General features: G+C 39.6%; 1 protein-coding gene across 1 annotated transcript in view; it reads left to right on the top strand.

Annotated features, from left to right (window-relative positions):
• Positions 1-14,007, top strand: part of LOC138175997 (protein MCM10 homolog) — a 48,605-nt gene that overhangs the window by 19,381 nt on the left and 15,217 nt on the right. Inside the window, exons 8-14 of the mRNA XM_069106668.1 lie at positions 1,615-1,782; positions 3,175-3,291; positions 5,773-5,972; positions 8,773-8,873; positions 9,448-9,558; positions 10,957-11,074; positions 12,228-12,456. Coding sequence (XP_068962769.1) covers positions 1,615-1,782; positions 3,175-3,291; positions 5,773-5,972; positions 8,773-8,873; positions 9,448-9,558; positions 10,957-11,074; positions 12,228-12,456 — 1,044 coding nt within the window. The remainder of the gene's footprint in view (positions 1-1,614; positions 1,783-3,174; positions 3,292-5,772; positions 5,973-8,772; positions 8,874-9,447; positions 9,559-10,956; positions 11,075-12,227; positions 12,457-14,007) is intronic.

The raw sequence follows: 14,007 nt of genomic DNA on the forward strand, positions 1-14,007 counted from the left end.
TCCTAAAACCAGGAAGCAAAGTAGAAATAGAAAGAATCCACCAGCCAGTTCCTAAAAGAAACCTCAAAATGAAAATTCCCAAGAACATTATAACTAAATTCCAGAACTTCTGGATCAAAGAAAGAATACTACAAGCAACCAGAAAGAAAGAAATCAAGAACTGAGAAGCCATAGATAGGATCGCACACAATTTAAAAGACACTACTCTAAAAGAGCAGTGAGCTTAGAATATGATATTCCAGAAGGCAAAAGATAGGGACTTACAGCCAAGAATAATTTAGCTAGGAAAACCAAATACAATGCTACAGTAGGGGAAATGGACCTTTGAAGAGAGGACTTTCAAGCATTCCTGATGAAAAAACCAGAGTTCAATAGAAACTTTGAAGTTTAAACATGCAATCTAAGAAATATAAAAAGTAAACATAAAAAATAAATATAAATTAAATATAAAAAGTAAACAAGGATAAACTGCTTACATTCTAATATGGAAAAGTGATAAACTTGTCCCCTCTGAAACTTATCTTCATCAAGAGTCATAAAGGGAGGGGCGGCTAGGTGGCGCAGTGAGTAAAGTGCTGGCCCCAGAGTTGGGAGGACCTGAGTTCAGTTCCAGCCTCAGACACTTAACACCCACACAAAAAAACTAGCCGTGTAACCTTGGGCAAGTTACTTAACCCCAGTTGCCGTCCAAAAGGCAAAAAAAAAAAAGAGAGTCATAGAAGGAGTCTAGTTAGACAAGACCTGGGAGTCCTTTGTCCTGATGTCTTGATGAACTTAAAAGAAGAATGGAAACCCTAGGGGAAGAGGAATACACTCTCCAATGAGAGCTAAGAAAAGGAAGGTTAGGGAAAATTATCTCACATACTCAAAATGTGCAAGTAGACATCTTTACAGACAAGTTGGGATACTTGAGCCTTACTTTCATCTGAATTGGTCAAAGATGGAAAGAATGTGCACATTGTGTGCAAAGTACATCTCATTCAACAGGGAAATATGAGGGAAAGTTGAGAGTTGGAGGGTAAGTTAGGGAGGTATTAGTCTTGAGCAAAACAAACTACTAAGGTGGCAAAGAATGAGAATGACAAAGTGCTCATAAATTGGGGAATAGCTAAACAAGTTGTGATATATTTCCGTGATGAAATACTATTGGGTTGTAAGAAGTTACGAAGGGGATAGTTTCAGAAAAGCCTAGGAAGACTCATATGAACTGATGCAGAATGAAGTGAACAGAACCAGGAAAACAATTTATATAATGACAACAACATGCTGAAAACAAACAACTTTGAAAGAATTAGGAACTCTGATCAGCATAATGATCAACCACAATTCCAGAGGACTAATAATGAAACTTGCTACTCAACCCTGATGGAGAGATGAAGGGCTCAGTGCAGAACAAGACATATATGTATGCATGTAAAAAATGGTTTTGCAGATGGCCAACATGGAAATTTGTTTTGCTTGCTTGTTTGCATGTTTGTAAAAGGGGTTTATTTTTCTTTTCATTCTTATTGGACACAGTAGAGGGAGAGAAGGCAAGTTTTTGTTGGATGGGAAAAATGAAATACAATTTCCTAGAAAAAGAGAATTAAAGAACAAAAAAAATTTTTTTTCCAGGGAAAAACCTTTAGCATCTGGAAACTGAATGATCTGCGTGACCTAAACCAAAATGTCTCATTGTTCTTGTTTGGAGAAGTCCACAAAGAACACTGGAAGACTGAACAAGGAACTGTCATAGGACTGCTTAATGCCAACCCCATGAAGCCAAAGGAAGGTTCAGATGAAGTAAGGATTTCTGTGATTTCTTTGTCTAAAGATATATTCAAATTAGCCAAATTTTGTCAATAGCATTTGTTTTGGATTAGCACTAAATAGTATAACTTTGTCATTTAGCTCAATGAATCAGTCTGAGTCATTGAATTTATTCATTTATTATTTATTTATTTGCTGCTTTTGTTTATGCTTTAGTAATCCTTTATCTATATGGTAGCATTTGATTTTATAGGCCCTTAACATGATTTTGGAGGAGCATTAAGGAAGCCCAGGATTGACTTTAGATGTTCCTGTGCTTTTTTCAAAGCACTCAATCAATGTAAAAATTGTTACCACCTTCAGTATGGACTGTGTATACATTTTTCAGCATTCTCAACAACTCTTGAGAATTCATTTTCTTCATTAAAGCTAAATTAGAGAGTGCACAGCTCATTGGAGAATTTTGGTAATATTAAAAACATTTCATTTGATTCACTCAGATGTTGAAGGTTGTAAACTTTTTAACTCTTGGAATATATGGGACCCAAGTACTATAAATGTAGAGAAATCACTGAAACAATCTAGATAGACTTTCTTTACAACATGTTGGAATTGATCTTATACACCTCTAAAGATAGAACAGAATTGAACTTCCAGCTCAAAGAGGGGGAGACTTCTTCCACATATACACTCCATTTAATATCAGTAATTAAATTACTTAATGGAAGTTTGGCATCTGAAAGTTCTGGTTAGTGTTTCAACAGAAAATATAGTTTATAAAGTAAATTCTGTTCCTGAGAAAGCCATGAAGTTTGGGGACCTAATCCTATAAATCCAAAGTCTAGGCACAATAGAATGGTAACTGCACCAGCTTCTTAACCCTAACCCAGTGCTGTAGAAGATAAAACTGTTGGTAATAAAACAGGTTCATTCTTCACTGTTTTTTCCTTGGCTTTCAAAAGTTAATAACTGGTGATCATTAACCATTTTTTCCTATTCCCTGTATATCCTTTCATTATCTAGTCATGATGTAGACTGAATATAAGACTTGGGTTTTGTTTTGCTTTTTGGAGGGCAATTGGGGTTAAGTGACTTGCCCAAGGTCACACGGCTAGTGTTAAGTGTCTGAGGCCAGATTTGAACTCAGGTCCTCCTGACTCCAGGGCTCTATTCACTGCGCCACCTACCCTCCCCTGAATATAAGACTTGTTTGCTAAATTAGGAAACCAGTTCATATTCTATGAACCACTGACTGTAAACTTTTTGCAGACTTAGAGAGGCTTCCTGCTCCTCCATCTTGGCTCCACCTCCATTGGAGAGGCTTCGTAAAACAGTCATCCCTTTCTTTCCCAGTTTTGCTGATTAAAACCTTTGATTTTTATAATACCTGTTTTTACTTCCTAATTGGGCTTCTCATCTCTACAGGTGTGTTTGTCTATTGATCATGTCCAGAAGATCTTAATTATGGGTGAAGCTCTTGACTTGGGAACCTGCAAAGCAAAGAAAAAGAATGGAGAGCCTTGTACACAGATTGTCAATCTGGTTGGTTTATTGTTTAGCAGTGTTGAAATGGGTTGCTAATAGGGAAGCAAAATGTGACTGCCTCAGAGATAATGATTTGTATCTGTTTAAAGTTGTCTTATAAATAGGAAGGGTCCAAATGAGAGAACTAAATTTTGTCTGTCACAAAGGGTTTTTGGATGCCAGTGTAAAAAGTGATGATTTTACTTCATTATAGGATTTATTTATTGTCAGATATTTAAGGAACATCCTTATACATAAAATCCGCTAGATTCAACCATCCATAGTAACAGGCAACAGGAATAGCAGGAAATTTGCTAATAATTTGAAAAGCATAATTTTAGACAATAGTTTTAGTCTGTCCCTTCCCATTGAATAGTCCTAGAGCATGGGGAGCATAAATTACTGGTTTTGGTTTTTCTACCCCCTTTATTTTCTTAACCCATTCTTTGGTTGATATATAGCAAGATGGCTAAAATGCAGATAGTTGGATGAAGGACATCAAGGACCTGATATATTTCCCCAAAAATTTTAGTTCTGAAATAATCAAGAATCTAGTGTCACTAGATTGTGCAGGGGTGGGGAAACCTGCTGGCCTTGAGGCTACAAGTGGCCCTCTAGGTCCTCCACTTTAGCCCTTTGACTGAATCTAAACTTCACAGAACAAATCCCTTTATTAAAAGAATTTGTTCTGTAAAACTTGGACTCAATCAAAAGGCTGTACCTGAGGACTTAGAAGGCCACATGTGACCTCGAGGCTATAGGTTCCCCATCCTTGCGTGATTGTGTCTTCAGTATTCAACCAAGAGGATAATACTTTGTTTCTCATTCCAATGAGATAACCTTTGTCCAAAAGTTAGCATGAATGACCATTAGAAAACTGACTGATCAATGATTTCTCTAGATTGTATAGGAAATTTTCTGTGAACTTCTTTGAAAGGAATGTAAAGGACACTTGTCACTGTGCTGATAGTGTGTGGAGCCATAATTGCCTTTGGAATTGTGGTGTGTGGGGTGATTGAAATAACTGAGGAAACAAAGGTTCAAGCTTCTGATTTATTAAGCAATGTGTGCCAATTGTATAACCCAAATCAGGACCAGGCCTTCCTCAGCTTGGCACTGGACCCTGAATGCAGGGGGAGACAGATTTGTATTTATGAAATACAATCTAATAAGACCAGTTAATTAAAAGAAAACGACTAACAGGGTACAAGTCAGCATACAAAATTAGGTAATCCGATTTCTAATTAGAGAAAAGATTAGGGGCTTTCCAAGTTGGGAGGGGGAGAGTGAACAGGTGCAGTTACCTGAAATTAGAAAAAGAAGTATCTCACTCCCTGCCAAGTGTCTATATTCTATCAAAGTGACAAAGAAACATTTGACCAACATGGGACCAGTTTTCAAATAAGACACATGGGTTGCTTGAGATGTGTGCTTGTGAGGAAATTCCTTGCATTGTTCTTCGGATCTGTCTGGGTTTCTGCTGGCTTCCTTCCAGCTTTGTCACTGGTTAACTGCATAACCTAGGTCGGTGGTCCAGCTTCCTAACCATTCAGGGCTGGGTTCAAACAGTGCAATAAAGTTTTCTCACAAGACAAATTGGACAAGACCCATAATTGAATAGAAAGGTAACTAAGCTAGTTCTAGAATTGAGTCACAAGAGGGAGTCCGTGTGGTTTCACTCCATTCCCTCCGAAAGATGAAGTATCTGTGTCCTTGGACATCAATGAGAGACTTTGGGGAAACCATCAGACATGAAGCCAGGGCCTGGATTCTAGCCCTGACCCTACCACTTATTAGCTACATAAGAGGACCTCAGGCCAATCATTTGACCTCTGAGCCTCTGCTGCTTCTCCTATAATAAGGATCATAAACCCTGCCCTGCCTATAGCACAGTGGTGTCCTGAAAATAGGGGTAAGGACTTGACCTGCACTGGTCTGGGTAACTCTCAGGTAGAGGTCAGGACTTTACTGAGAAATGTGGAGGGCTGAAGGAACTCTATGCACAGCAGTGCTTACAATTCAAGTACTTCAAAGAACTGAGAAATTTGCGTTTTCGTCTTTACTTAGATAGACATTGTAGAGCATCCTGAGAATACTGGGTATATTTCCCTGTAACTCAGCAGAAACAATGAGCACATCAAAGATCTTTTCTATACAGTTATCTCTTGGCTAGATCTCTGAAATGCATACATTACATCTCTTTTACTGTGGGTAATTTTCGGAATACAGGTCAGCACCCTTCAGTGCTGCTAAGAGGTTAAGTGATTTGCCCAGGGTCACACAGCCCATGTATATCAGAGGGGATCTTGAACCCAGGCTTTGCTGGCTTTTCTGCCTTACGCCACATTGCCTCTCTGTTCTGACAGTGTTGATGAAAGTGCTTTGTAAACTATAAAACCCTATATGAAATTAAAGTGGTATTATCATTTATTTGTTATCTCGCTGCCCTGTAGGCTACTGAAGTGCAGTCCCTTACATAACATTTATTTCTTCTTGCAGAATGACTGTGAGTACTGTCAGTATCATATACAGTCTCAGTATAAGAAACTCAGTGCCAAGCGAGCAGATTTGCAGTCTTCTTTCTCTGGAGGCAAAGTGCCAAAAAAATATGCCCGCAAAGGCTCCAGCCTGAAGGAAAGGCTGTGTCGGGACGGCTTTTACTATGGAGGAGTCTCTTCTGAATCATATGCAGCCTCAGTGTAAGACACCCCAGGTTCTCTGCTATTGTTGTATTAGATTGCCCTTAGTGATGAGCGTATACTTTGTCTTGTAATAAGAATATGATGTTGCACATTTCAGCTGTACTTGGGACCATTCTGATAGGTTCTCAGGTAGAGAAGGAGAATCACCAAAGCTACAAGTCAGCAGGACCTTGCAGTCTGTCTAATTCAAACCTGTACCTGGCCTATGTGCTCCACAGCGCTCCCAGGCTAGCACTTTACGGGAAGACCTCAGCTACAACGTGCCCAGCACTGTGCTGCCACGTGCAGCAGGTACAGAGAGAAAAATGAAGCAGCCCTGACTCTCAGGGAGTTCACAGATGAATGGTGGAGTGCAACTTGCACACAGATAAATGGGCACAACGTGCATACACACAGTGAGCACTAACAGTTGGGCCTATCAGGGCAGGCCTTATGTAGGCAGTGGTGCCTGAGCTTTGGGAAGCTACAGGGTAGGTGGGTGAAGGGAAGTGCAGAAAGCTTGGACCCCTCGTGCACAGCTGTAGAAGGAGGTAGAAGATCAATTGTCCTGCAGAGGGAACAGCTGGCAGACCAGGATCACTGGAACAAGAGCGTGTGAAAGGGAGTAAAATTAAATTAGACTCAAGGTAGGCCGAAGCTGCATTGTGGAGCACTTCAAATGCCAGGCCCAAGGATTTTCTATTTTGTCCTAGACACAAGATGGAGTAAGTCCCTGGAGACCCTCAGTAGGGTCACAACATGGGCTCATCTTTATTTTAGGGATGTCATTTTGGCAATTTATGTGGAGAATGGACTAGAAAGATGAGAGACTCTTTCTCTCTTTTTAGTAGGATTAAAGAGTTAGCAATAGTGCGTAAGAAAATGCCATCAAGATGTTTTTAAAATGCACATAACAGAAGGAAGCATAGACAAGTAGGGCAGTTTTGAAAGTAATTTTGAATTTGTTTTATATATACATATATATTTTTTTAAACCAAGTAGAGACCCAAAGTTTCATGTTTTTCTCTGTATGAAAATGCCCACATTTTTATTGTAAGGATAAAAATAGAACTAACATTTTTTAAAAGGAAAGGTAAGACACTGGAAGCAGGCAGCAAGTGAAATGGGAGTCTATTACAGTAGCCTAGGTGAGAGTCTTAGGGCTAGAGAGGCAATAAGCTAGCTTCTTTTCCTGTGGAAGAGCTATTCTCAGTAGTTTTTCTTTCTGTCTAGGCTAAGGGTCATTGTTTCTGCTCTGCAGTTTTCTGAGCACTCTTGGTGGTGGACTCCCCTCTCTGGCTGGGTATAGAGAAAGAAGGGTCGATTTAGTGGCTGAGAATCTATATTCAGATTACAGCTTTGTCATTGGCCTCCCTTGAGCGAATAAATTAGCCTTTCTTGCCTCGGTTTTCTCATCTGTAAAATGTAGAGGTTGGTTAGAGGATTTGAGGGCCAGCTAAAAATCTGATCCCCTATGATCTTTCTTCCCCTCCACAGGTAGACCTCAACCAGGAATTAGGGGAGCTGAAGCAAATTCAGTTGGTGGCAGAGGGATGTAGGGATATACCATGCCTTTGTCCGACTAGTCCGTCATGCCAAAACAGAGGGACAGAATCTAGCTGCAGCCCAAGCATGAGGGACAGCTTCAAGGAGCCAAGAAAGAGAAAGTGGTAGATAGGATGTGGGGGTAGCAAAAGTTGGGGGGGGGTGCCATATAGTACGTAGCAAAGGACCACAAAGAAATAAGGACGGTGGCCAGAGCCCACTGTATGCATCTTGAGAATTCCTAGTTGTTTGCATGTCGTCTCCTCCATTCGAATGTAAGCTACTTGAAGGCAGAGTCTACATTTTTGCCTTTCTCGGTATCTGTAGTGCTTAGCACAGTGCCTGGCACATAGTAAGCATTTAATAAATGATTGTTGGGTGTGATGACAATTTAGTAACATTTGGGGCTCATTGTTAGACTCAGTCGATGAACCCCTATACCAGCTTGCATTACTTTGTTGCCTGAGTAAATTAACTTACAAGGGGTTAAAGTAGCCTTTGGTTTTTTAAATAAATGCAGTGAACCCTGGAGAATTGTGAATGCAGAGACTCTGAGATTGCAAGACGTCTATTACTGTAAATGTAGGTGATTGGCATTTTTTTACTAGGAGCAACACAACCTTTAGTCTTTATTTCCAAGTGACTGATCTTTGCCAGCTTGTAGTGGTTTTTTTTAACTCTCAAATCAAATCTTCAGATGTTATTTTTCAGATCATATCTAGAACTTGAAGGGCCCCCTAAAGACCATCTAGTATAATTGCCTTGTTTTACAAATGAGGAAACTGGGCCTTCAGTGAAGCAGAATGACATACCCATGTTTCAGTCTTTTTTTTTCTTTTTCTTTCTTTTTTGAGGCAGTTGGGGTTAAGTGAATTACCCAGAGTCAAACAGTAAGATCTGAGGCCAGATTTGAACTCAGGCCACTGTTTATGTTTTAAAGGAATTCAAGATCCTGAGACTTTGTGGGACATCTTTGTGCTGTTTTTGGAGGTAGGGTTTGAATCTTGCTCCTCATACCTTGCAGTTGTGACTCTGTGCAAGTCCCATAACCTGTCTGGGATTTAAATTGATCTATAAAAGAAGGGGGATGGACTAGACGTCTCCTGATGCTCCTCCTTGTAGGCTTTATGTGAGCTCTAGAGAAGGTAAGAGACAGCTGTCCTAAGTGAATATGTAGAAGACAGGGGAAGAAATTAGTGCTCTTTACTAACTGATTCAGAGGATCTTTGGCCACACTCACTGACTTCCCTTTGGGGTGGCTTTGTCTTTTCAGTGCCTCCACCACTGCTCCGAAGAAGACAATTCAGACCACTCTGACCAACTTGGTTTTAAGAGGCACAGATGCAATTGTCCAAGAAACACGGCAGAAACTAGGTACTTTCCCCCTTTCTAAAATGACATGCTTTTCTAGTCTGAATCCATTCAGTATTTGTAGTTAGTAGTTAGTAGTAGTTACCAAGTCCTCATTCAAATTGTAGGAGGCCACATACTATCTATACAAACAGTATGGGCTAATCTCAAGCTGAAAGTTACTAAACCTCTTTGGGTCTCTCTCCATCTTTACAATGATATCCATGATATTGGACACATTGTAATACCCATATATTATCTTAAATATAATCAGTTAGCTCTATGTGGGTGCTCATCCCCTTACTGGCAAAAAAGTCAGTACCTGGCATAGGAAGGGTTTAGTAAAGATAAACGAATAACAAATACTAACGCATTAATGGGCTCGTGCAGAGAATAACTTCTTATCTATCAAATCCTAAATGAAGGTAGCTTGCCCTCCTGCTCAGATGGCATGGACTTCAATGTCTCTCTCAATGTTCCTCCTTTACTCAGGCATGAATTATGCATGCCAAGTTAAAAGGAAAAGTAATGAACCTATAGTTTCTAAGCATCTTCAAGTTCTGAATTTTATTGGTATTTTTCTTTTTGTATCCTACAGGTCTCCCACAGAAGAATCAATCATGTTCTGAAGAATTTAAACAGTTAATGGATTTACCTACATTTGGAGCAAGAAACCTAAAAAAGCATTTGGCCAAATCCAAATCAGCAGGTACCTTAATTAACAAATATTATGAAATGTTTTAAATACGTACTATGTACCAGGCATCATGTTAGAGCCTGGAAGTTTAAGTACAGGGAATAAAACAATTCATACAATGGGGTTATATTCTGATAGAGAAGGTAATAAGCATATGTAAAAATGTATACCACATAAATACAAAGCTAATAAACACAAATGCATACAAAGCAATTAAACATACGATAGTTCAGGGAGGGGGGCACTAGCAGGTGGGGACAACTGTCTCATGCAGAAAGTGGTACCTAAGCTGCATCTTAAAGGGAGAGGGACTCGTAGGCAATGAGGAGGAAGCGTTTTCCAAACATGAGAATGGGTGATGCCAAGGCAGCGAGAGGTAAGGTGGAGTGTTGAGTAAGTGTAAGAGGAAGAGGAATTGGAAAAATAGGATAGGGCCAGGTTGTGAAGGGCTTCAAAGGCAGGGAAGTTCTGCTCCTTCTCTTCTGGGAAACCCCTAGAGCCAGTTGAGTAGGGGGGACAAGTGGTCAGATTTTCAATTGAAGAAAATTACTTTCACCATAGTAGGTAGGCCACACTGGAGTGGTGACTCCTTAAGGCAGTGAGACCAATTAGGAAGCTGCTACAATAATCCAGGTGAAAAATTATGAGGGCTTAAGTTGGCACCTATGAGAGGAGAGAAGAGGTCAGATGCCAGAGATACTGTGAAGGGAGAAATAGCTAGATTTGGCAAGTGATTAGCACGTGACATGAGAGAGAGAGACTGAGGAATCCAGGATAATAATGCTGAGATTAGAAACCTGACACACTGGAAGGATGGTGGTACCTTCAACAGAAATAGGGGCATCTGGAAGAGAAGGTTTAGGAGGAAAGATAATGGCTTCAGTTTTAGACATATTGGGTTTAATATAGGTGGTGCTGTGGATAGAACACTAGGCCTGGAGTCAGGAAGACCTGAATTCCAATGTAACCTCAGATACTCAATAGCTGTGTGACCTTGAGCAAGTCACTTAAGCTCTGTTGGCTTTATTTTCCTTAATTGTGGAATGGGGATAATAATGGCACCTACCCCACAGGGTTGTTGTGAGGATCAAATGAGGTAGTATTTATACTTAGCACTTAGCACAGTGCCTGACAAATAATATAGATATGTAAATATAACATAAATGCCAGCTGTCATTGTCATCGTTATTGTCACCATTATTATTAACATGTCTCAAGAACATCCCATTTGAAATGTTCATTAGGCAATTGATGATTCAGGAATGAGATGGGGCTAGATAGAGATCTGGTAGAAATGTAAGTGGAGAAAGGAGTCAGAGGAAAGAGATGTTTTGAAGGTACATCAGCTTTTTTCCTATGTTCTAAGAGGGACCCCTTGGGATGAACCTTAATCGAGAGTTTATGTTTTAGGAGCACTGGGAAACCCTTGTCCTCCCATCCAGTCTATCCCTGCATCGGCTTTGCTGAAACAACAAAAACAACATATGTTGGAAATAAGGAAAAAGAGAACTGAAGAAATACAGAAACGGTAACAGCAACAGCTACTATTCCACATTCAGTTACTGTATCTCATGAATTCTTAGGCTGGCTCAGTGAGCTTCAGTTATTTGAGATCTGATTGTAGGTTTGTTGCTTTTTAGACTTTTAAGTTATTCAACTCTAAATTCCCATTCCTATGCTCTGAAGTGAAACAACAGGATACATTAGTTGTTAATTTAACAAGGTAACTTCATTTTGTAGGTGAAAAAATTGAGGGAAGAGAAAATCACAGTTGAAGCTATTATTAGTTCTTTTTTCCTGAAGACCTCCTAATTCTTCATATATGTTTCCTCTTCCTGCTAAACAGAGAGGAGGGAGTTGTTATATAGAGAAGGTTATGGGATTTGTCCAGCATCACCCAGCATGCCCATAGTAGGGCTGGAACTGAAAGCCATCTATCTTGACTCCCAAGTCTAATCCATAGGCCACTAATACATATATATATATAAAGATCCCTGCAGACCATATCTTGACTTAGTTCTAAAATGAAATATTATCTATATTGTATTATATTTTTATCTATTTTGTTAAGTATTTCCCAATTACCTTTTATTTTGATTCTGGTCACACTAGGAAATGTTGCTGGACACAGGTATTTGATATCTCTATTCTAGGTAACCCTAACTAGTGCTGTTCTAGCTTCAAATCTATAATACTATAATCTTTTAAAATAAAAATATTCAAATTGTGTGAAATATGTGTAACTTATTCCATGAAAAAAAATACATTTCTTAATTGGATTAAGAATTTAAACACCCTAGAATAAAAGGTAGAAGCTAGTAGTGAATTCTGTGTTCTTATTTGTTGCTTTTTTTTTTCCTTTTTGGAGGGAGAGGGCAAGGCAGTTGGACTTGCCCAAGGTCACACGGCTAGTTTTTTGTGTTATATGTCTGGGGCTGGATTTGAACCCAGGTCCTCCTGACTCCAGGGCCAGTGCTCTATTCACTGCACCACCTAGCCATCCCACTGTGTGCTCATTTGAATCATTTGTTTCTCCATAGAGGAAAATTCTTTGACATCACCTTATTTTTGCCTGGGCATTGGTTATTACTCCAATTCTTCCCGCTCTTCATCATTAGGATGCATTCTGTTTTCACACAGCCTTTCATGTATTTATTTTGTTCTTGTATGTTTCTTTAAAGATTTCTTGAAAGTACAGCTGGAGTCAAAAGACCAGCTTCACTTTCCTCTTCAGAGAAGTCCCCTTTGCAGTCTCCAAGGTCAGGGGCAGAATTTCCCAAGGTGAAAAGAACCCTAAGTCCACAGACTCCCAAACTTGGACGAGGATTCTCAGAAGGAGATGATATTCTCTTCTTTGACGACTTTCCCCCACCAGCACCAAAGCTGAGTGTTTTCGCAGAAGCCAAGAAGGTAATTGCTGCCTACCCCCACAAAACTTGAGCTTGTGTTTCAAGTGGTGAGTGTGTGCCTTAATGCCATACCGTGGCTCTGAATAAATATGTATTTATAGTGATTAGAAATGAAGAAATGTGGAAGAAAAGTTGACATTTCTCTAGCACTTTATGGTCACAAAATGTATTTTCCATTATCTCATTTGATCCTTCCAGTGAATGACCCTGTGAGAGCTAATACCAATACCATTATCCCTGTTTACAGATCAGAAAACAGACTTTGAGGTTTGATGACTTGCCTACTAAGAATCTTAAACTGAAGCAAGGGTTTGTTGTATTTGAAGGTGTATTGCTTAATTTGATTAACATTCTAAGAGACTTAAATTTCATCCCATATTAAGATCAAGTGCTATATGAATATAACAGAGAAATGAGTTTTATAGTTGTATTTTGATCATTCTTACTCGATATTTAGTTACCAGGTTGGAGGATTAATGACATGCAAAGAGTTATAGGCCACAGAGTCACAGGATCCCAGAACTAGAGGGACCTTGGAGACCATCCAGTCAACCCCTCTGTTTTTCACATACATTCTCTCTCTCTCTCTCTCTCTCTCTCTCTCTCTCTCTCTCTCTCTCTCTCTCTCTCTCTCTCTCTCTGTCTCTTTCTCTCCCTCCTTTCCTTTCACTCTCTCTCTTTTTTTTTTCTTAATTTTATTTTTGCTTTTTGGAGGGGGAAGGTAGGACAATTGGGGTTAAGTGACTTGTGCAAGATCACACGGCTAGTAAGTATTAAGTGTCTGAGGTTAGATTTGAACTCAGATCCTCCTGACTCCAGGACCAGTGCTGTATTCACTGCACCACCTAGCTGCCCCCCTCCCCACCTCTCTCTCTCTCTGTCTCTCTCTCCCTCTCCCTTTCTCCCTCTCTCCCTTCCTCTCCCTCTTCCTCTTTCTCTCTCACACACATACACACACCCTTGCCTGAAAATATTGTTAACAGAAAGGAAGCATATGTATCTTAACTTTCATAGTGTGGAAAGATGAAAGCAAATGGAAGATAACTAAAAAGATTTATGTAGTCCTATAAAAATAGTCTCAGAGCAATTAAAGCTCAGAAATGCACTGAGGTTGGCAAGGAAATCTAAGAATAACAAAAGAGAGGGATTTTTTGTTGTTATGTTGGAGGAAAGGTCAAACAGGAGTCTTATAAAGTGACTTCATTTCATGTTGGATGGTGTAATAATAGATGTTGTAAAGACAGAACATTTCAATCTTTTTTTTTCTGTTGAAGAGTATGGTCTGTGGGCTGGAGAGGAGAAAACAGAACTGACTAGTAGGTAGTTAAATGCTAAGATAATTAAGGAGGTAAAAAAAGAGAGCAGCTGTCCTACTCAAGTCAGCTGGCCCAAATGAACTTTGAAAGGCAGCCCACAGTCTGGTACAGTTGATTTGAATGGGTTTTTTGTTCTCCTTCCTTTTTTAAGACAATATTTTGTCCCTGAGATTATTTTTGCTTAATTTATGTGAAGGCAGTCCTGTTCTCACAAGCTCCTCAACTTCAACCCTTAG

This window comes from Petaurus breviceps, unplaced genomic scaffold (genome assembly GCF_028583685.1).
Source record: "Petaurus breviceps papuanus isolate PSGF00001 unplaced genomic scaffold, PetGlider_PUasm1.0 80, whole genome shotgun sequence".
Lineage (NCBI taxonomy): Eukaryota > Metazoa > Chordata > Mammalia > Diprotodontia > Petauridae > Petaurus > Petaurus breviceps.